The 23,661-nt window shown below is 33.4% G+C and overlaps 4 protein-coding genes across 5 annotated transcripts; 3 read left to right on the forward strand and 1 right to left on the reverse strand.

Annotated features, from left to right (window-relative positions):
- LOC109357376 (vacuolar cation/proton exchanger 3-like) lies at positions 51-2,831 on the reverse strand. Its single transcript, XM_019601305.1, has 10 exons — positions 2,631-2,831; positions 2,310-2,377; positions 1,797-1,825; positions 1,511-1,707; positions 1,179-1,394; positions 926-1,039; positions 733-849; positions 570-623; positions 301-417; positions 51-215 (listed from the first exon to the last, which is right to left on the reverse strand). Exons 1-10 carry the CDS (start codon positions 2,829-2,831, stop codon positions 111-113), a joined length of 1,218 nt encoding a protein of 405 aa, XP_019456850.1. The 3' UTR covers positions 51-110.
- Positions 5,738-8,433, forward strand: LOC109357378 (inositol 3-kinase). Its single transcript, XM_019601306.1, has 2 exons — positions 5,738-6,662; positions 7,940-8,433. Exons 1-2 carry the CDS (start codon positions 5,808-5,810, stop codon positions 8,216-8,218), a joined length of 1,134 nt encoding a protein of 377 aa, XP_019456851.1. The 5' UTR covers positions 5,738-5,807; the 3' UTR covers positions 8,219-8,433.
- Positions 11,689-16,581, forward strand: LOC109356693 (phosphoinositide phospholipase C 4-like). Its single transcript, XM_019600172.1, has 9 exons — positions 11,689-12,141; positions 13,592-13,788; positions 14,016-14,151; positions 14,235-14,477; positions 14,582-14,814; positions 14,949-15,066; positions 15,481-15,633; positions 15,717-15,803; positions 15,991-16,581. The coding sequence occupies exons 1-9, from the start codon at positions 11,839-11,841 to the stop codon at positions 16,282-16,284; spliced, it is 1,764 nt and encodes a 587-aa protein (XP_019455717.1). The 5' UTR covers positions 11,689-11,838; the 3' UTR covers positions 16,285-16,581.
- LOC109356694 (phosphoinositide phospholipase C 2-like) lies at positions 17,428-21,120 on the forward strand. Of its 2 annotated transcripts, none has more exons than XM_019600174.1 (9): positions 17,428-17,931; positions 18,030-18,232; positions 18,460-18,595; positions 18,683-18,862; positions 18,956-19,149; positions 19,285-19,402; positions 20,246-20,389; positions 20,504-20,590; positions 20,710-21,120. In XM_019600174.1, exons 1-9 carry the CDS (start codon positions 17,572-17,574, stop codon positions 21,016-21,018), a joined length of 1,731 nt encoding a protein of 576 aa, XP_019455719.1. In that variant the 5' UTR covers positions 17,428-17,571; the 3' UTR covers positions 21,019-21,120. The 2 variants fall into 2 exon arrangements, with proteins under 2 accessions (XP_019455719.1, XP_019455718.1); XM_019600173.1 differs by having other exon boundaries at positions 17,430-17,931; positions 18,953-19,149.

Here is a 23,661-nt window from a genome sequence, read left to right on the forward strand (position 1 = left end):
AACTTAGAGCTCATAGACTAGCAAGGATGTAGCACCTATCACGTAATTGGTACCAACTTCATACCAGATATCCAATGAATGTACTTACAGTTTAGTGGACTTGCCGAGGATTAATCTTTTCCGTCTAGTGGAGTTTTGTGAACAAAAAAACATGCAGCCATGACAATGTAGCATAGAGAAAGAACCACTCCTTTCATATAGTGTGAAGTTCCATCCTAAATTAGATTCAACAAAATCATATTAGTATTAAAATAAAACAAAAGATAAAATGGACATGAATCGTAGTTGTGCAAAGTTTACCTGTAAAGTGAACGCAGTAACAATGATTGTAAAAGCAAGACACCCAGTTTCAAGAAGATTAAAGTCCAGATCCATTTGTATATCCATTATCCATGCAACCACCACACTTAATGGAACCTGAAATTGATTATTAAATAGTAAGAATTAGTTGGTACGAGTATTATAAAACAAAATATAGAGCAATTAATAATTTGTCTACAATATATGATCATAACTTTTATTCTTTTCTACACTGCAAGCACTACACAACTCTAGTGATTCAGTCTTACCACAAACATGGAAATCTGAGTTGCTGACCCCATCGCAATGCCCAATGACATGTCCTGCATGATAAGAAACCAGGGCGCCATTCCTTAAACTTAAAGCCTACTAATAAACTTCCTACATACAAATTGAAAATTTTACTAAAACAATATAATATACAAATCCCACCAATTTGTTCTTAAAAGCAAAAATAACTGAGCCAGCATGTTCTGCAGCGTTCCCAACAATTGGTAGCAATATTATGCTGATAAAGCCAACTGAAATGCCCCAAGAATCTGAAGCATCCTAGTTAAACATAAAAACATAGGTGACCCATTAGTCTAAATTATGACCAGAATCATGGCATCCCATATATCTTTACCTCAATGGTTCCCACAACATATTCAGAAAGGACAGATATGACAAGTGTCATACCCACCAACCAGATAAATGCACTCCAAAATCCAATCACGGGCTTCTCTTCATCTTCATCTTCCTGTAGATCAAACACTCAAACCCCACACCTAATTAAAATGGCTATACAGTCTAGTCTAATTAGATTTACAAAAATGATGGATCTAATTACAAGTAGCAGAACTGAATCTTAGACAATTTAATGCTTAAAGATTAATCACCTCTTGTGCATCAAATAATTTCCCATGAGTTTTTAACTGGAAATAGATATATGCAACATATGCTAGAAGCATAAAAATGCTGCTTGCTCTTGATAATTGAAGAGTAGAAGTGGCAATAGAAGAATCACCCCCTTCTAAGGCCATTTTGAACAATAATGGCTGCAAATGGCATAGCAACCCCAACAACAAAAGCAGAGAATTAACATCTGTTTGTTTCTGTTCATTCAATAATTAATAAACAAAACAAAGTTGATTAGAAAAAAACATAAACACTGAGTAAATTAATAAACTTGCATACAATGTAAATAAGAAGGAATTAGACAAATATATACTCTGTCATATTTTTGCTCCCTCTTAAGGTTGGCTAATCCAGCACAGAGAAGTGAAGTGCCAAGAACTAATAAAAGGTTTGAGAGAATAGAACCCAACAAGGAGAATTTCACAACATTTACTTTGTTCTTGCTTAGTCCATATAATGCAATGATTATCTCTGTTGCATTACCACATGTTGCATTTAGAAGCCCTCCAACTGAATGTTCACAAAATATGTTATATAAAGCATTTCCATTTTCATGTTTAGAAGAAGACATCAATCACTAGAGATCAAAATTTTGGAACCTGTCGGGCCAGTGTAGTAAGCAATTTGCCTTGAATGTGGAGTGGTTGAGAGTTATAATTCATAAGCAATGAAAAACAAATGTTAGAAAACATATCAACTTCAGGTGAAAATATATGCACCAATTAACTACAATTATACATTTCTACATTAAAATGATTACATCATTTCCTTTTATCTACTTTCTTGAAAAAAAAGAATAGTAGGGAGTGTACTGAAATATTAGTTTTGTTTGTTTTCTAACTTAAAAAATAAATTGTGTAAGAAAAGTGATATGCACATTTTATTATTCCTTCTTAAGTTTTTACTAGTTTTTTGTGTAAGAATTATACTAGTTTTATTGGAATTTTTGTTTCTCTCGGTAATAAAAAAAAGAAGTAAAGTGTATAGATTAAGGAGTAGAAACACTATTCATTAATCACTAAATGTGGTTCACCAAAAAAAATATGAGAAAAAAATATATGTAACAACAGTGTAAATTACATGTTTAATGAGGAGTTGATATGTAAACATACTCGGTGAGAAAGCTGACACGTTCAGCTAGCGGGGCAAGTCCAAGTAAGCTCCAAGCAAATATCCAAGGCTAAATAAGTGACTAAAAAAGCAATTAGATTTTGTAGAGAATAAATCAGATTTAGTAAATTAGTTATATACATATATACACTTATGTATCATGAAGCTTTTAGACACATAGAATGTAGTATATAAAATTTCTAATTGTAGGATTAAAATATAAATTATAAAGTTACATATTAAGTTAAGTTCATACATTATTTCCCATAGATTTATAAAGTAGGTTTGAAATCAGAAGAATTTGAAGTATGCTTAGTTCTTACCCTTGCAAAGCCTTGAAAATTTGCAACAAGAGCTAAAGGGACAGCCAGAAAAAGCAAAGAAAGCTTAGAGGCAAATATAACTTGTTGAAAATTGGCCATGAAATTTCTTAGCATTTGGTTTGTGAATATAACTGGATCTGACTTGTTTCTCACCATTTGTGATATACTATTTGTGTTGTTCTCCAAATCCAAATTATCCATGTTAGTATAGTAAACTATTTTTTCTCTCTTTTATTTGGTGAAGAGTGAGTGACCATAAATATAATACGTAGGTAGGACATGCAATAAGTTTATTTAATTCAACCTTCAACCAAATTTGGTTACTCATCTTAGCTTGGTTTGCCACGTACGTATCGGTTGATCGGTGATTTTTTATCATAGTGAATCGGCAAGGTCTAACTTTTATTGTACAAATAAGTAACATGACAAACGTAAAATTCGATAAAATAAGGTTACATGTGATTCTTGATTTCAGGTAAGTTATTTTATGTTTAGTTCATTTTGGTTATATATAAGACATGAATTTAATATTTATTCTACCATCAATTCAAAATGGATTAGTTCCTTATATATAGTTGGTAGTATAAAAAATATATTTAAAGAATAAAAGAGATAGTGAGTAAAAAATCAACATTTCCTCAATACATATGGAGAAGTAATAGTAATGTTAAAATATTAAAAATAAGATAGTGAATAAAGAATAATGTATATTACTATATATAAAAGGAAAACATAAAATAACTACACATGAAATATTTTATGTTTCCCTATTTTATTTTTTACAACTTCTAATTCATGTTTATCTATACTAATTTATACTTCTATATTATATAAAGCTAAAACTTGAAATAACTACTACCATAGTTCTATTTTCCTATTTTGCTCTTCATATTTTTTATTTGTAAAGTAAAACCATATAATCCTAGATAACTATAACTAATACATCTCACTTTAAGTTGGATATTATAATAAATACAAAAATTATAACATGAAGTACATCTAATAAAAAATATCATGATTCTCTAAAATAAAAAATACAAATTTAATATTTAATATCATAAAATAAAAATTATGTTATTCTTATTATTAAGAATGAGGTGTTGTTTTGATGGGGAAAATGTGACATGTATGTCATAGGGTACTTCATTTTTTAAGCATCTGAAGCCATATGATCAATCCTTACCTGCAATTAACGTTAAGAATGAACCAGATTGCAGTGCTTCATAGACAACACAACATGCATCACTCGAGGTTTACCTTTAATTTTTTAGTACTATTAAGGATACTTTCACCTTTTAGATAATGAATTAATTTTTTTCGAGATATGTGAATAACTACATTCAATTTGATGATGTTTGTGTGGTTTATTTAGCACCTTTTTTTAAATTTTATTCAAAACATGAATATTCCACGAAGGGGTCAAATTGGAATCAGAATCTCATTCCAGATCATAAAACACCAATCATTTTACTTTTCAAAGTGGTGATATAGAGTATAATCACACTTTCAAGCTCACCTTTATGACTTACTTCACGTCTTATAGTGTATCACATCTCATCAAATCGACTAAGTTTATTGAAAATGTAATTGTAAAGAGTGGTCTTTATTGAGTTCTTTATGCTTTTTTTTAGGTCAACTATATTCACTGCAAATTCGGAAAATCAATCCATATGATATGATAGTTATACCAATCATAATTGAAATAATTATTGGTTCAAGTGATACATATTTGATTCATTTCAAGCAATGTCTCGAATTCGAGTCTTGTGAATGAAAAAATACTCGCCGGAAGAGTTAGTCTTACGTATATGTGGATGTTTCCGGCTTGAACATGATTGTCTCGATGATACATGTGAGAAACAAAAAAATCAAAATTGAAAAATAACAATAAAAAATAATCAAATCATGTTATGGTCAAAACTTACTTATTGGTCTAGTGGTGTAAAGTCCCGCTAGATCTCTTGGATGACCAAAAGGTCAAAGTTCGATTCTTGGGATCGACACTTATTAGAAGAAGCAACCACGAATTCTGAAAGAAATTAGTTCTTTACCCAAAAGAGTAAAGAAATATTCTTAATAGTACCAAAAAATACAGGTCAAAACTTATTTATGTATGACTTTTTTCATAATTTTTAAATTCTTTTCCAGCCAACCTTAAGTATTATGATATTTGCAATATATGTTCAATCATATAAATTTATTATATATCACAAATATACAGCTTAATAATTTAATTATGAAATTATTGTACACCATATCAGTATTCTTACGTATATGATATAAAATATCATTGCTAGATAGCTGTTCCTATCCGGCGAACCAAAGGTCATATGTTTAGACGCCGAGGTGGCCCCACTAGTTGGGACCATCAAAGTTGACCCAGGGGACAGCATGCCTTCCGTACTCCACCAACCTACCTGCCAGCACGACAGACGGGTTGCAGAACGGGAGCCTAACCAACCACAGGCTAGAGGACAAGAAGGGCACAGTGTACGATCCTACAGACCGCCTGACACGGGAAAAGCAGCTCTCGACAACACCTTTGGTCGGTCATGCGTCGCACCACCAGCCAATAACCCAAGGTCAACTCTTACTCCTATAAATAGGAGTACCCACCAAGAGGAAGTATCTTAACCCCAACTCCTTGACTCTCTAATATTATTCCTCTTGTCATTCACTCTCTCTACTTCACATACTGACTTGATCGTCGGAGAACCTTTTCAGGTACCTCCACCGGCGGGTTCAACTCTCTTGCTATCTTCTGTCACCTTGACGACCACTTCCTACCTCTTCATCAACATCCGATCCATCATAGTTCACATCTTTGTGTTCTGATAAAGAACAATAGCCATACTACATTGCATGTGAGAATTGTTCTTGGACTTTTATTTTTGGTGATTTTTAATTGGGCTTATACATGTGAGGAAGAGAGGGTGGTGTGGTATAAAATACTATTTTGGAAGCTAGACATGAAATGAGGTAAAATTGACACATCCACGAAAGGGTAAAACTAAGATTAAGGAAATTACAGTGATATTTAAAAGTATACAAAAATGCATGCAAATCAGAAATGTGAAAGTGGCGCGCGTCCTCTTCCTTTGTGAACATGACACATATATATTCCTTTTCTTCATATTTTTAACATATGATCCCTCTTCTCCACCGTAACACTTCCCTATGGTCACCAACACCATATCCCCTCCCGGCCTCATCGTCGGTAATTACTGCCACGACCTCCTCCTCCGCGATAATACCATCTTCGCTCAATCCCTCGGCGGCGCCGCCTCTTTCGTCTCCGTCATCCTCGATTCTCTCTCCCTCCCCTTCCACCTCGTTTCCAAAGTGGGCCCCGACTTCGCCTACAACACAAATCACCCTCCGATTGTGGTCCCCACTTCTCAAACCACCCTCTTCCACGCTCACTTCTTCTCTTCCCCGATCCAACCACCCGGTCACAACGACCGAGTCCTTAAACGGATCGGTTCATGCGAACCGATCCGGGCCAATGATATCCCTTCCGGAACCCGGTTCAAATTCGGAATGGCGGTTGGTGTTGGCGGAGAGATTCTCCCAGAAACGCTTGAGAAAATGCTTGACATATGCGACGTCGTTTTCGTTGACATTCAGGCTCTGATCAGAACGTTCGATCCCGAAGAAGGAGGGCGCGTGAAGCTAGTGACGTTAAAGGAGAGCGGATTCTATCATCTATTGCCGCGAATAGGGTTTCTGAAGTGTTCTTCCGATGAGGCGGTGTTGTTGGATTTGGAAGAGGTGAGGAAGTGGTGCTGCGTGGTGGTCACGCAAGGGAAGGAAGGGTGTGAGGTGTGGTGGGAAGATGACGTGGTGAAAGTTGCACCGTTCGATGCGGTTGAGGTTGATCCAACGGGTGCTGGTGATTGTTTTCTGGGTGGCTTTGTGAGTGGGATTGTGGAGGGTTTGGATGTTGGTGATGCTGCTTTGTTGGGAAATTTCTTTGGTTCTTTGGCTGTGGCACAAGTTGGTCCACCTAATCTTCATCTTACAATGTTTCAGGTTTGTTTATTTCATCTAATGATAATCATTTGAGGTTATCACAAATTTATATTTAGATTATGGCTATGTGATTATACTGTTGAATTCCAATGCATATGTTTGTTTGAAAACTTGTAATTGTTGGATTAGGTTCATCTCAAATATTTTACTTCTTCTATGCTTCTATTGTATTAAGTATTACAGACTATATAATTTGTGAATAAAATTGAACTCCGAAACTAAAATAGTTTGTTTGAAGCAAGAATTATACTAAATTTCTACTAAAAATGAAATGAATCCTTCAATCTGTGATCATGTCATTTTGTGCTACAAATTTTGATTGTTGTATTTTTCCCTTTCAACTTGTTAGTTGTATTAATTTGCCATTACAATATCTTAATTACTATTTAACTTTTAAATCTATTGTTTGTGGTAAAATAATGCAGGACATATCTCATTATCCTGTATGAAAAAGAAGTTTTAGGCCATAATCATAACCATTGAGGGACAGTTATATGCATTTGATTTGCTTAAATTATTTCAAAACTTGATTTATCAAGGTACTGACATGCAGTTCAAAGCATATTATCTCTTAATTCTATGATATGCAGTTAAAAGCCTTGGTTTGAAGAATTTCTATTATCGGTATGGTCCACTTTAAAAGAAAACTAAAACATCCAATAAAACTAATTTAAGTGCTTCATTTTCCATTCTGGCATGATCCATGTTTGACCATGTTCTCACAGTAGAATTCAATTATGATTTGGAGTCTGTCTGTTAAGTTTGTAGTGATGAATTCATTTTAACTATAAACAGCTATTCATAATATTTTTTCTGTAGTTCATATTGTCTTAGTCAATCTTAAGGCAGAAAAACATAAACATCAAATGTAGTGAGAAAAAGGCAATCCAGTGCACAAGGTCTCGCCTAGTGTGGTACGGGGAGAGTAGATGTATGCAACTTTATCCTTGCAAGTTTCTAGGATTTGAACCCATTGTAAAATAGCATGGTAAGATTGAAAAAAGTGTCTGCAAACTTCAGAAATAAATATGAAGATCATGTTCATATTCTTGTGCCAAAGCAGATTAGGTTTAGCATATTGATTATCGTATAGCCACTTGGCCTTCTTGGTGCTATGTTTATTTATTTCATTTTTGTTTTCAATCAGTTGTGTCTGTGTCAGTGGCTAAATCTTAAGGGGTTGAGACTTGAGAGTACTTGCTTATATTTTCATTTATTTCAATGTAAAAAATGTACCATGTTTACCTGAGCTTTATTTGTATGATGCTAAATTTCAGATGGTTAAGGATGAGATGCACAAAAGGAAGATGCAGGACTTTCCCTACTTAGAAAGAAGAGATGATTGGCAGGGGTTCCGGAAGCCATCTGATCAAGATCAATTCTATGCATCTCTTGTTGTTAGTGCTACCAATGCCATAGTTAAGTGTCAGATTCAAGAATCTGAGTGGAATCTACTAAGCTCTCCTAAATCCATGGAGCAGAATAATGTGAGGACAAGCCTGTCACTGAATTCTGTCCACGACGAATCAATTCCAATTGTTGATAGTAAACCTTAATATCATGGTATGTGAGTTCTAGATCTCATTGCAATTCTCCAGCACCCTTCTTTTTTGTCCCTGATAAGGCAGATCCCTTGAAAATTTCTTTTATTTTAAGGGATGGTGTATTTTTACACCAAGTCCCACTCCCACCCACGTTTAGCCTAATTGTAATTGTAGCATGTATTTGTGTACTAAATTACTAATAAAAATATCCTTTTTTTAATTTCATAGATAGAAATTCTGTTAGAGGTGTTCTATAGATACTAACTAAATTAATGATATTTTGCACAATGATTCAAATTCTGGACTGCCCTTCATGTGATGCGGCCACAATACTGTGGTGACCGCCGCAACTGAATCACACTGCAATTGCGATATGATACTGAAATACAATGATGTGGCCGCAGTGTAACCATATCAGATCATATTTTAGCTACATTAGGTTGCATTGGACCACATCGAAATAAAAAATAATCACAAAATAGTTCATATTGCATAATCTTAGTGAATAATGCAATCAATCAAGTATTGCATAAAACATAATAAACACCCCATTCAATTTACCAACTGAAATTGTAGAGAGAAAAGACATGTGTATGAATAGAGAAGGAAGAATAAATGATGATGGAGTATTAAACAAGATCAATATTGTTTCTACTTGTGGTAATAATCAATGATTTCTTATAAATAATATTTTTTTTTGTAATTAATGGTCTTTAAGAGGCATGTTCTTTATTTGGAATTATCGGACAATAATTATATATTTATTATGTTTTCTGAATTTTATGCACATCTTTTATATGTTTATCCCAAACATATCGTAATATCCTATATTTTTCAAGAATATGTATATTGACTTATCAAATATGTATTGTATCCTATACTCTTATCTATATGTACTCTTATCTATATGTGTTCATAAGTTTCTGTCATATTATCCTGGACTGGTTCTGCTCTTATAGTCTGACTATCCTGAATACATCTGTCTTTAATCTTTTCTTTGGTGTGTATACCTACTCTACCACCTTATCATTCTCATTTTGCCACACATATTTTTTGATCTAGATGACATTTTGCTGCCCAATTTTCATTGATGCTGAGCAAACTTATGTGATATAATTTGACACTCATGCTGTTGCAATACTTGGCATGTGGCATTTAAGTGGTGTAGTCTATCAGATTAAATAGCCTTTTTTAGGACTCAACTTTGAGACAAGTTGCACTGAAGCAAAAATCCAAATGTTCATGTAGTTTGATGGATTAGATTCACTAGTGCCTGTCAGCTGCAGTGATTGCTGTTTGGGATGCCTAAAATTCATACATGGTTGATTGCATTATGTTGGACCATCTGGGCCAACTATCAATTCTCAATTGTGTGCAGATAAACCCAAAAGAATGACTTACCCACCCAAAAGGCTGGGGGGATTTTATTTGGAAGGGAAACCAGTGAAGTTTCCTTGTTTATAACCCATAGTAGTATTCTGTAACCAAAAACTATATGTTTGGTACTCTCATGTGAGAGAATAGGGAAAAACTGAAGTATTTTCCATTTCCTTATTTAGATGCTCTTCTAAAAAATCCCCAAAATTGCATATACTAAGGTTCCAGCCTATCAGATTCTAAAATGTCATTGTTGGTTAGCATTCAACTGCTAGCTATAAAGTATTGGAATTCTGGAGTATATTTGAATGAAGGAGGAGTGAATAATTTAACTTTAATTTGCTTTCCATCCCCCAACAAAGCAGACTTTGATGCTGGAAGCACAACAATCTCCCATTTTATGAATTTATTGCTGTCAAGCAAATGAAGATATCAGCTTTGGGTTTGTTAACTTGTTTTAATCTTCAATGAAGTCAATATTCTATCTATGAAATTGGTAGATTTGATTTTGTTAATAATAGTATGTTGGTGACATAGGGAAGGGAGCAAGAGAAATATAATAGTTGGATAAAAAAACAATAGGATGTCCCATGTTTACTGGACTTTGAGGACTCTTAACATCATAGATAACAATGGATAGAGATCACATATCCTAAACGGTGTTCCATTTTATGTCCCAAACCAATCAAAGTGCTCAATTTTATTACTTTTTGCTTTAAAAATTTTCTTTTATCCACATGTTAATATATGATTGGTTTGGGAAAGGGAATGAAACACCATTGTGGATAGATTATCCCCATCTGAAAACAGTGTACAAGAGTTTTGAAAGTGATCTTGCTGTATTTGGATTTGGCAAAGTTAGATATTTGGAAATTAGTGTCATTGCTCAGAATACTATTGTTCTGAATTATATTTTGAAATTATTTGCTTTCCAGGTTTCTTGGCTTCAAGTAACCTATTTTTGCCAAGTGTGAAACGGTTTTTCTTCTCTAAGTTTTTTTCTCCTTTATGCTCATATCAATGAAGCTTTACTCATAATAAAAAATGCAGAAGAATTTTATCTATAAGAAAGTGATATAGTCATTTATAAATTAATTATTAATAAATAAATTATTAATTTATGACACAAATTGACTGAAGAGGCTTCGTAATAGGATATATATATATATTTTTTTTTATTTAAAAAAAAGCAAATATTTGTGGGATTTATGAAAAAAGTTTTGCTCGTTTTTTCCACTTTTGGATTTGTCGACGTGCATGGTCTCTCGTGAGTGAAAGTGAACTCGCACATCAAGGATAATTGACAGTTGTAAAGAAAACTGTATGATGTATTTGCTGTCCATGTGTGAACATAGATGTGAACACAGATTTCTTTTGACTGAAGAACTGTCCTACTGACATTTACTTTGTTCTTGTATTGTTAGTATATTTATACATAATCAATATATTAGTGATCATTCATTTGTATTATTTTCTAAAGGTCAATAAATGATATAATGATAATGTATAAAATAAACGAATAATTAAATAGTAAAAGAGATGAGAGGATAAATATGCACGCATATAAGTTGCTTATAACATGCAATCTTATAAGCTCACAAATAAATCCATTTATCAAACACAAAGAAGTAACTTATTTTCTCCTTAAACAAATTAACAATTAATTTATAAGGAGTAGGCGGAATTGTGAAGCACTATGGAGATAACTAACGCCATTATTTCAGTTGGTAGTTAATTATAAAGTAGAGTGTAAACCCATTGATTGGAGTAGTCCTAGATGGGCACCTGCCTAACCTTATGTAATCATATTTTAAATTTACTCATCATCTTATTCATCAATTCTATGAATATCTACTTATTTAGATCTATTCATTAATTTAAATCATTGGATTTCACTAGATGGTTAAGATAGGAAATAAATTTAAAAAACTAACTCTTAGAATAAGTGACTCCCTCATCTTTATATTTATTAACAATAGATTATTAATAGAGCACCAACTTGTTTATCTAATTGGGTAAGACCTTGCTAAATTCACTAAGAGGTAGATAATTAGATTATTCAAGATAACACTTATGAGAGAATACCTACAAAATAAAACTGAGCAACAGTTATAATATGAGTGAATAAGGGAAAATATAGATCTTGTTGAAGAAACTCTAAAGTCAAGTATCAAGTGCTTCACTCTTCCGTTTCAATCATTTAATTACTTCTCTTTCTTATATATATTTAACTCAACAAAAACTCACCACTGATCATGACCAACTACCGTATCTGCGTCTGCTTCCACCGGCGGTTCAAGGTGGGAGAGGCGGTTCCACCGGCGGAGATAAGAGACTTGTTCAACAAGTACTCAGAAGGTGGGTCCCACATGAACGGGAATCAGTTAGGAAAGTTCATGTGTGAAGTTCAAGGAGAGAATGTAGATGGTGAACAAGTGGTGGAACAAGTGATACAAAAACGACATCACATTAGTCGTTTCGCGAGACACAATCTCAGCCTCGATGATTTCCATCAATACCTCTTCTCCTCTCACCTCAATCCACCTATCACATCTCAGGTATCAATCAACTGTTCAAACGATGCAACTACTTTATTCATCATCACTCTCATTTTGGTTTTCGTTTAGAAATTTATTACTATAATAAGCTAAAAATGCATTAAATTATTGATTCATTTTTTTGTTAGATACAACATTACAAGTATTTTTCCTTATTTGGTTTCAGTTTTTCAATATTTCACCGTTTTATGGGGGATAGGGACTGTTATCTTTCAATTTTTCCTATATTTAGGTCTAATAAGTAATGAAATTGTGGAAAGAAATAAATGAGAGATAAAAACATATTAAAAAATGATGATTGAATTAATGCGTTTATCACATTTTTAATGTGTCTTTTTTATATATTCATATCTATAATTATAAATATAGAGATTAATAATTAAACAAGTAATTTTGTCTTTAATAATAAATTTTACATATATGTTCTTCTATGCATCATGCATGTTCCCACTTCACTTTTTTTTGTTTAATCACTTGTCTTACGGATCAAGAAAGCAAGTAGAAATTGCCATTTTTAACGCCTTCCTTTGTCTCATTACATTTTTTCCTGGGATTTTGTTGTCATCATCACTGGGATCCACCTACTTCTTATCCTAGTCATCAATTCTATGGAAATCTACTGGTTTAGATATACTCACTAATTCAAACCATTAGATTTCTCTAGAATTAATTGTAGCGTAAGTTTAAAAGACCCTTGGAGTAAGTTTAAAAAACTTACTCTCTTTGGAAAAACCTACTCTCCTTTCGAAAAAAACTTACTCTCCTTGGAGTCTCCTTGGAGTAAGTTTAAAAAACTTACTCTCCTTGGAGTAAGTTTAAAAAACTTACTCTCCTTGGAGTAAGCTCCTTAGAGTAAGTGGATCCCTCTTCTTATCATATTGGTTGATTTCTTTTTGTGCCCATGGTGATATAACAATATTTTTTTACCAAACTAATAAAATTCTACATACATATTTTCTTCTTGCATTTCATCGCATTCTTTGCTTACCATCAATGTCACACAACCCATTAAAATACAGATTTTTTATAACTAGATTAGGATATGGTTGATGGATGAAATAAAATGTAGGGATCAGTCATCCATCCAAGTTCTACCATGAGAACTGCATACCAAGGGGACATTTGAGCTTATAGACTGCTTATCATAATAGTTTATAACCTTTTTATGAGCTCTGTTTAGCTTATTTAAATTAAAACAATTTATGAATAAATACTTCAAAAAATTGTTTACTCAGCAGCCCCTATACATAAACGTGTTGCTGTCTAGTATTTTTCATTTCTGATTACCAAGTCTTGAAAGAGAAATGTTCAAATAACAGTAAAACTTAATAATGTACATTGTACAAGCTACCAGCCCAGTTTAATTTGCATGAATGAAATATCTTCGTTCACAATGTGATGTAAGGAATGAGTTTTGACTTTTTGGCAATGTTAACCTCTTATCATTCAGGTTAATCAGGATATGACGGCTCCATTGTCCCGTTATTTCATTTATACTGGCCATAACTCCTATCTCACTGGCAATCAACTCAGCAGTGATTGTAGTGATATCCCCATTATAAAGGCATTGAATAGAGGCGTGAGAGTAGTAGAACTTGATATATGGCCCAATTCCAATAAAGATGATGTGCATGTTTTACATGGAAGGTATTGAATTTCATCTTTGTAAAAACTTTTTGCTGATGAAGACATTTCAAAATGGCTACTATTGAGTCTTGATTTGCCTTTCTATGCTGATATCATTTCAAAAAGGATCCACTTTGATGTTTGAGTTAAATCTCTTAGTTGATAGTTGATGCTAAATAAAGATCTTCTGCATATGTTCATATTTAAATTATTATGTACCTGAAACCTAAGTTCACCTTTGAATGTAGGACACTGACAACTCCTGTGGAGCTCATTAAATGTTTGAAATCCATTAAAGAGCATGCTTTTACTGCCTCTCCCTACCCAGTCATAATAACTCTGGAAGACCATCTCACACCAGATCTTCAAGCTAAAGTTGCTGAGGTAATTTGTTATATTTGAAAGCAGTACTAAATCAATGAGGTTCACCAAACTTGGAATTGATCATGATATTTTTTATGTATTAGATGCTTACACAAACATTCGGGGATATGTTGTTTTGTCCGAATGCTGAAAATTTAAGAGAGTTTCCTTCACCTGAAGAATTAAAATATAGGATCTTGATTTCAACAAAGCCTCCAAAAGAGTACCTAGAAGCTAAAAGTATCAGCGTGAATTCCAAAAAAATGATGAAATCAAAGGATTTTGATGAAGATGATTCGGGAAAAGAAGCCAATGATGTGGCAAAAACCCATAATGGAGATGATACGGTGAGCTAAGAATTGCAATAAAAAGAAAATTCTATTTTCTCAAAATAATACTCTATTCCTTTTATTTCTTTTGTCTTCTACAACTTTGTTCTGTTTTCTTTCAGGGTGATTCTGACCCAAATCAACAGAGTGATGATGAGTCTTACTATTATTGTTCTCCTGAACTATGCCCATCTGCAGCTTCTAGTTATAAGTGTCTAATTGCTATTCATGCTGGAAAACCCAAGGGAAGCCTGAAGGAGGCATTAAAAGTTGAAAATGACAAAGTTAGACGCCTTAGCTTAAGTGAACAATCCCTTGAAAAGGCCGCTGAGTCACTTGGAACTAATCTTATTAGGTAATATCAGGTTTCTTAACAAGTATCAGATATATTATTCCACCATAAGTATACAAATGATCTACTATTAATCTTCCAATTTTCAAAAGATTCTTCAACCATCTGATTGTAGTGCTTTTAATTTTGTGTAATAGATTCACTCAGAAGAACTTTTTGAGGGTGTACCCCAAGGGTACACGGTTCAACTCCTCCAACTACAAGCCACTGAATGGCTGGATGCATGGTGCTCAAATGGTTGCATTCAATATGCAGGTTTACACTTTAGGTTCATCCTTTCCCTTTATTCTGAATGGAAGCATATTGTGCATTTTGTTGGGCCACTTGGACTTTTCAAGATGAATTTGTGCTCCTTTCTGTGTATTTCTTTATTTTAGCATAATTTATTTATCTATCATGATCATAAATTCATTATGATTGACATGGCATTGAAAACTGCAATAACCATGATCTCAAGTTTCTTAGAACCTGAATATTAATGCATCCGAAGTTTCAATCCATTCTCAATTTTTTGTAACAAATTGTGATGCATGCAATTGAGTTATGGTACTCTAAATTCCTATGCGATGATCAATGCTTCTCCTCTTTTATCTTGATTCATTTTCTTTAGGAGCAGAACTTCTGTCGTGATTATAAACATGACTATAAAGTCTTTTGTTCAAATGGCAGGGATACGGCAAATATCTTTGGCTCATGCATGGAATGTTTAGATCCAATGGGGGGTGTGGTTATGTCAAAAAGCCAGACTTTCTTATGAACGTGGGTCCAAATAATGACGTATTCAATCCTAAAGATCGCTTGTCAGTGAAGAAGACACTAAAGGTAAAGGATAATATTGTCAAAGCGATAGAATTAGCAAGTGTGCATTTTCCTTACAATGTATTTTATTTAATCTCACTGGATAGGTGAAAGTGTATCTGGGAGATGGATGGCGCATGGATTTCAAACAAACTCACTTCGATATGTATTCTCCGCCTGATTTTTATGTCAGGGTAAGTTCCTCTATCATATTATGGCAATAGTTATTATGCGTTTCTGTCAACTTCTGTAAGCTTTAATCTTTTTACAATTCATAATTTCCACCAAATTTTGTCTGCACTGGTGGTTGTGAAAATACAATATTAATACTTAGTTTACTATACCATCTTGCATGAGCTTATAAGTCAATTTGTGATGCAGATTGGTATAGCTGGAGTACCAGCTGATGAGATAATGAAGAAAACAAAGATACTAGAGGATAATTGGATACCTTATTGGGAAGAAGAGTTCACCTTCCCTTTAACTGTCCCTGAACTTGCTTTACTTAGAGTGGAAGTGAATGAATATGACATGTCTGAGACAGATGATTTTGCAGGCCAAACTTGTTTACCAGTTTCTGAATTGAAGCAAGGCATTCGTGCAGTTCCCCTCTATAGCCGTAAAGGAGAGAAGTACAACTCAGTTAGGCTTCTTATGCGATTTGAGTTCATTTAGGTTTTTCTTCTGTACTTGGTTAAGGTTATATTTCTCTGTACAAAACCAATAATGTTACATGCAAAACTTGTTTTCTGAATCAACTTTGCTTTTGCCCTTTTTTCTCGTCTTTTTCTGGGTTTAAGTCAGCTGGATTTTGTCTTAACTTTCAACAGATGTATAGGCAAATGTTCTATAGCTTGTTTACTTGATTATTTAATGTAGATAATGAGAAATAATCAACGGGAAATGCTCCTCTTTTTATTGTTTCTGTTTACATATTCTGATGATAAATGAGAGAGCCCTTTTTGAGATTTATCTAAGGCTTTGTTTATTTGATTATTCGGTGCTCTTTTAGTTTAAGGGTAAAAAAATAGTGGCTGTTGATAGGGATTGGGGTCAGTTATGAAAGTTAAGAAAGAAAGAACAATGCACAAATTTGAGTTTGGACAAACACGTATTCTCCAAATTGAAATCAAACTTGGATTCCACTATCTAGACTTGTAACCAAAAGTGATGAATTAAGTCCAGTGTGGTTGTCAAGTGGCGTGGAATATGAATAAACTATGATATTGTAATTCACATGATGGGTATGTTTTATTCTCCTCTACTCAGCTTGAATGCAAAGAAACTCTTTCTTTATGCCTTTACACAAAGAATATGTCAAATATTCTACATACAGTGAATGCTTAAAATTGTTCACCAAAAGCAATTCTAAAGACTTGAGAATAATGGCTGATGATGTCATGAGGAAAATTTACTTGCAGTTTCATCACTTTTTTACCAAAGTGGTGTACCTTTTTAAAATATTATAGGATTGGTGTAATTCGTAAGAACTTATGTACACGTACACGACTTTTCTTTTCTCTGTTAGGTCGGAATGCCTCATGGCGTAAGCATCAAATGAGTTTTGTTGTTATTCAATATGGGAGTCCTACAATAAAGATATTCTTAGGACTTACACTAGTCCATGATATTTTTAAATCGTGCACCAATTTGATAAATAAGTGGTCAAACTAGACCGCAAATGTAAATCCCCCCATGTCATGATCCTGACAAGTGACGATGTTAATTATATCACCATCACTGTACTTTCATTCTTCTCTCTTATACCCAACTTCAAGCAATCTCTTTCTTTGCTACAGAGATAAGGTTAAATATAATGTACTTTAAAACTGTTCTGCATATATTCCTTATGAACTTTATGAGTATAAATGCTCACTTTGGCTGAAAGCCATTCCTTATAATTTAAAAATCATAGTTCTTTCTTTTTCCTCTCTCTATCTTTCCCTCAAGAGATATTAAACAATGACCAACACAACTAGTAAAAGCCTTAGACAGGGTTCTGTCTCTGGGTTACAAATGTCTAAGCAGCACTTCAAAGTGTGCTTTTGTTTCAAGAGAATATTTAGGCTCAAGGTGGCTGAACCTCCTCATGAAATATGCACTATCTTTGATGCATATTCACAGAATGGTAACATGAGCATGGATGATTTGTACACTTTTTTAGTTCAGTTTCAAGGAGAAAGGGGTGGTGATGCTACCAAAAAGCAAGTTCAAGCCATTTTTGACAGTCTCAAACACCTTACCATATTCCAAAGAAAAGATCTTCATATCGAAGCTTTCTTTCGGTATCTATTAGGCAACCTTAATGGTCCCCTTGCTCAGGTAACATTAGTTCTGAAGAGTTTAATGTGGTTAAACTGATGTAACCTTCTGATTATTGTTGAAGTTTTCTCACATTGTAATGTGTTTTGGACCTCCAGGATCAGGTGCACCAAGACATGAATTCTCCATTGGCTCATTACTTTTTATACACAGGCCATAACTCCTACTTAACAGGGAATCAACTTAGCAGTGAAAGCAGTACTTATCCAATAATAGAGGCATTGAAGAAAGGTGTTAGGGTAATTGAGCTGGATTTGTGGCCAAGTTGCAAAGAGAATGATGTAATAGTTCGCCATGGAGGGTATGGATTTCGATTTCATAAGTATAGTAGATAATACAAGGAGGTATACTTCAATTTTATAGTAATAATGTAATATGTACTAGACTACTAGTATCTGAGAAGACAATAAAAACAAAGATTACATGGATATTTTTGTTGCAAACATTTAGGAATACTGAATTATTTCATGTGCATTGCAACTTAGACTGATATGACACATTTCTAATTGACTTTCTTTAGAGTTGTAGGACACTGACTTCTTCGGTGAAACTCAAAGCTTGTTTGAATGCCATTAAGGATTATGCATTTCATGCTTCTGAATATCCCGTTGTCATAACTTTTGAAGACCATATAACTACAAATCTTCAAGCCAAAGTGGCCAAGGTTTGTAGAACCATTACATGAATTAGGCCATATTGTCATGGTTTGGAAAATAAGAGCATTTTTTGGTGAAAATATATTTGATTGTAGATGGTAAATGACATATTTGGAGAAATGTTATATCGCCCTGATTCACAACAAATGGAGATATTCTGTTCTCCGGAATCATTGAAGGGAAAAATTCTGATTTCAACTAAACCACCAGAGACTCCTGACATTCAGGGCAAGAGGGTAGAAGAGGAAAGATCACTAAACCTTGACGATTACAAGGTCACAATAACTCGATCTCATTTTTCTTATGTTGAGTAACTAAGACTCTTAAGAGCTTCCTAATCAGTTTTGTTCTATTGTCTTTTGCAGCAGGATGATTTGGATGACCAGGGTGAGGAAGATGATGCTATTGGTCTTGGATATAGAGATTTGATTTCCATTCATGCAGGGAAACCTAAAGGTAAGATAGAAAACTGGTTGATTCATCACGGTCAAGCCAGGCGTGTTAGCTTGAGTGAGCAAGAACTTGAAGATATTGCTATAAAATATGGAACTGACATAGTCAGGTGATTTCAATATTTTTGACAAATGCTGAGTGACTGAGTCTAAGATCATGCATGCTTACTCTTGCCAGACACGCTTACTATTTTACTTTACAATCTATTCCACAATCACAATAGTGACTTTGTTTCATGCTTTAGGTTCACACAAACAAATTTGGTTAGAATATATCCAAAGGGTATGCGAGTGGACTCATCTAATTATGACCCTATGACTGGATGGATGCATGGAGCTCAAATGGTAGCATTTAATATGCAGGTTAGACTTTGTTTCATAGTTACATACTTATCTCATTTACCCTACGTATCATCCTACCATATACCGGGTTCGTCATAAAGAGGATCTCATAAAATTAATTTAAAAAATGTCGAACTGTATATCCAAATGAATCACGTACCAGTACCCATGATGCATACCAGATAACCATGCTTTGTTTGCTACATGTATGGCAATTGATAAAGATAAATATGAGCTATAATTTGAATTTGATGTTATCGTTTAGTTATAACTATCAAGGAAGTAGTTCTGTGGCAAAAAGATGGCACACATGAGGTTTAAAAGGAGGTTCATTCAAAGGAATCTTTATGACCAACCTTCTCTAAACATAAGATAGGAACTGGCTTCACACTACTACTATTGATATTATGATAACTTGATGCACAATACCATTGTCAGGAGCATAAATTCTAGGAGCTACATAAACACCCACAAACAATTATGGTAAGCAAAATAACAACCTAACAACATGAATAAAACAAAGATCACTAAAGTCCTAGCAAAGTAAGTTTTTTTCATTAACCCGAGAGACTAGTGTTCAGAGCAACAAGCCCCATCCTTTGGTAAATGGTGTTTACTTCTTTATCCTATATGATCTGGAGAGAAGTTCATAATGCAGAATAATGTAAAGGCATAATTCTAGTTACCTACATAATCTGCCCTGCATTTTTCAGTCAAGAACCACATGGAGATGATCTCACCTACATTCTGTATAATACATGCAATTCTAAGTAACTTGGATTCTGCTTGCATTATTTAGAATTGATATAAAACAGGTTTATCTCATGGATTTCCTTTTTTTACTTGCATTTCTTTTCCTTGAAGGGACATGATCACTTTCTTAATATTATGCAAGGAATGTTCAAAGCCAATGGTGGGTGTGGTTATGTGAAGAAACCCGACATCTTGTTGAATGTTGATAAGGGTTTTGATCCTAGAGAAACCCGATCAATACAGAAAACTCTGCAGGTGAAGGGAATGTGGACATCTACTCCATATTTGAAACTACTACAATTATCTTCCTTCTACTTCATGTACTTGAGCCACCTCTGATTTATCTATGAATCTATGATGACAAAGCAGGTTTTGGTATACATGGGCGAAGGGTGGCAATCAGATTTTGGCCGAACACACTTCGATCTTTATTCTCCTCCCGACTTCTATGTAAAGGTAGTACTTTGGCATCTTCCAAACTAAAAAATGTTATTTGAACTACATAAAATAAAATGTGTAAACCTTACAACCATGCAAAATAAGTACATAACAAATAATGAATGATCTATATGCAGGTTGATATTCATGGTGTCCCTGCTGATATAGCTACCAAAGAAACTAGGACAATAGAAGATGAATGGGTACCTGTATGGAATGAGTTGCTCAGCTTTCCATTAACTGTTCCAGAATTGGCCCTCTTGTACATAAAAGTTGGCGAGCGTGACTTTTCTGGAAAACCTGATTTTGGTGGACAAACATGTTTACCTGTATTTGAGTTAACAGAAGGCATCCGCGCCGTTCGCTTATATGACCGCAAAGGTGAACTTTACAATTCTGTAAGGCTTCTACTCCAGTTTCAATTTGTGAACAACACCAATGCATAGAAATATAGGTTTATGATGATGTTGCTTGTATCATAAAAGGAAAAAGAAAAGATGTAAACAATAATTGCATTTTGCTCATAAGGGCTGCTGTTATTCATGGAATATGAACTATTGCTTCTTCTTATGGAGTCATTATGTTTTATAATTGATTATAGATTCCAAATCCCAAACAAGCTTCCATTGGATTATAAATTCATAATAGATTTTGTTGCTAGTGCTAACAAGTTGTCACTATGATCAATGCACAACAACAAAAATTAACTTAATTTTTAAGCATCTGAAATATAAGTAAAGGATATCAAAGTGGAACAAAGTAAAATAGTTTTGTGAATCTTTTGAAGGATGGATTTTTCAATAAAAGGAGCAGAGAAGAAGTTATAAAGAAACTAACAGGGCTGCCATAAACAAAAGCTAATCTCATTTCCAAGTTACTAAGTTAGTAACAATTTGAGGCATATTAGGCCTCTCATTTCAGTCTAAGTCCTCAACCAAATTGACTTTATACATCATGCAATCAATCCAACAAAAGTTTTCAAAATAGTCCAATTTGAACATACAAGTATGGTTGAGGACTTGACATCTATGTGACACTGCTTAGTAATTGTGAATATACTCACTTCCCCTAGCACCATCTAATGCAATTTTGATTCTAATCTTCCATGAGTTCAAAATGATGGTGCTTTTCTCAATGTTATTCCTGTCATGCAAAATGACATGGATTGATCCACTCCTCTAATTATTTTCCATTTGTGGTTTCAATTATTCAATTAATGAGTAAATCCGTGTTTGTGAGGTAGGTTTTGGAGAGAAAGGAAAGGAAATGAAATGTTTTAGAGTCATCTCACAAATGTATTTCATGGTTCTGAAGCGTCTCATTTACTTAGTTTAGTCCTTGATAGATAGAAATTATATGTTTAGTCTCCTCTCAATTAGTTTAATATTTAGATTTTATTAAAAATAACTGCCAAACATTAAAATGTTCATATTTATACCATAATGTTTTTTAGTGAATAAATAATAGAATAAAAACTTAGGCGCTCTAATTGGGCGCACATAGATGAAAGGCGTATAGAAAAGTGAGACAGCAATAGGTATCGTATAAGTTGTCTTGTGGTCTGGCCTAAAAATAGTAACACTTACTTTCATGACTCATGTCCCTAACTTTGCTTCTGCAAACTTTTCCTTTTTTCCAAATTTAGAAATTATCACTTTTTTCAGAAAGCTAAAAGTGTGTCACTCTCTTCTATCACCTTCTCACCTTCACCACCCTAATAAAGGGAACTATTCTCTCCTACCACTCCTCTCTATCTCTTTCTACCTTCAATAATTTATGTACAAAAAGGAGGTATACCAAAATTAAGTTATATCAGTTATACTCAACTTTAGTCATTCATTTACTTAAATTTAACAGATTAAATGGTCCATTAGATTTATGAGGATAAATAACTGAGATTGACTGTAACTAGTGTAACTTAAATTTGGATGTAAATGGATCTCTCCTCAATCTTTAAAATATATACTTTTTAACACATCAATTATTCATCACATCTTTTTATAGATGTATAGACATTTTAACAAAACTATTTCATAGTTAGATACCAAAAATTGCACAAATTTAACATGATATAATGCATAGATTAGAGTGTAGGGTGGCCTAATGAACCAACTTTTAGAGCAGTTTTCAGAATTTGAGTTTGTAATCTATAATCACTAAGTAACAAATTAATGAATTATTCACCAAACTCAACCTGAATGTATAGATCAATGTTTCTAAATAGCATAACTAAATAATCTTCTTGATATTTGCACTTCAAATAGGTTTTTAAAAATTAGTTTTCACACAATAAGAACTTTTTAAAATAAAGTTACAAGTTTCCTAAAATTATTATTTGTCAAAAACTTTAATTTGGAGTTCCTCACCATGCCATATTTGAACCAGGATCATTCTTCTTAAGAAAATCATGCAAATTCCTAGTTAATCAAATTTTATAAAATAATATAAATATATAAATTTCTGTTTTATGATATATATTGTTAATAAAATAAAACTTTTTAATTCGATGAAAACACAAATCAAGACATGAATAAAAATATACGATCTTCATCGGTCATAGTCGACCCCTTATGCTGATGCTTCCACTCATGTAAGTGTTGAACTGTGGGACCCCAAACCCAACCAAAATGGAAACTACTTTCTTTCTCTCTCTCATCTCAAGCGTGTTCATAAATCTTGTATAGTTATGATATCTATCGGTCATAGTCAATCAAAAACTTTTATTTCATTAAAATAATTGGAACTAAGAACCTTGTTCTTTATTTAAAATTGTTATTTTATTGAAGTGAAAATGTATGATTGGTTGTTTCTATTACATATGTATCTATCCAACTATTTCGAACGTACACATACTTTTGTTGTCAGGAATACCATTTTTTGCATGTGATTATAAAAAGTAATTGTGGATATTTAATCGTTATTCTGTTTGTGCATGTCTTGTTATCAATTCCTACAATTTTCGACTATAAGTGAAGTTTAGTTTAGTGGCTTATCTTTAAACTCAATATTGCTCAATTCATATGACCGGCCAATTTCCTAACATTTTGGAATAAAAAACGTTGTCACCGAGAATCATACGGATTTTATAT

This window comes from Lupinus angustifolius, chromosome LG09 (assembly GCF_001865875.1).
Source record: "Lupinus angustifolius cultivar Tanjil chromosome LG09, LupAngTanjil_v1.0, whole genome shotgun sequence".
In the NCBI taxonomy this organism is placed as follows: Eukaryota; Viridiplantae; Streptophyta; class Magnoliopsida; order Fabales; family Fabaceae; genus Lupinus; species Lupinus angustifolius.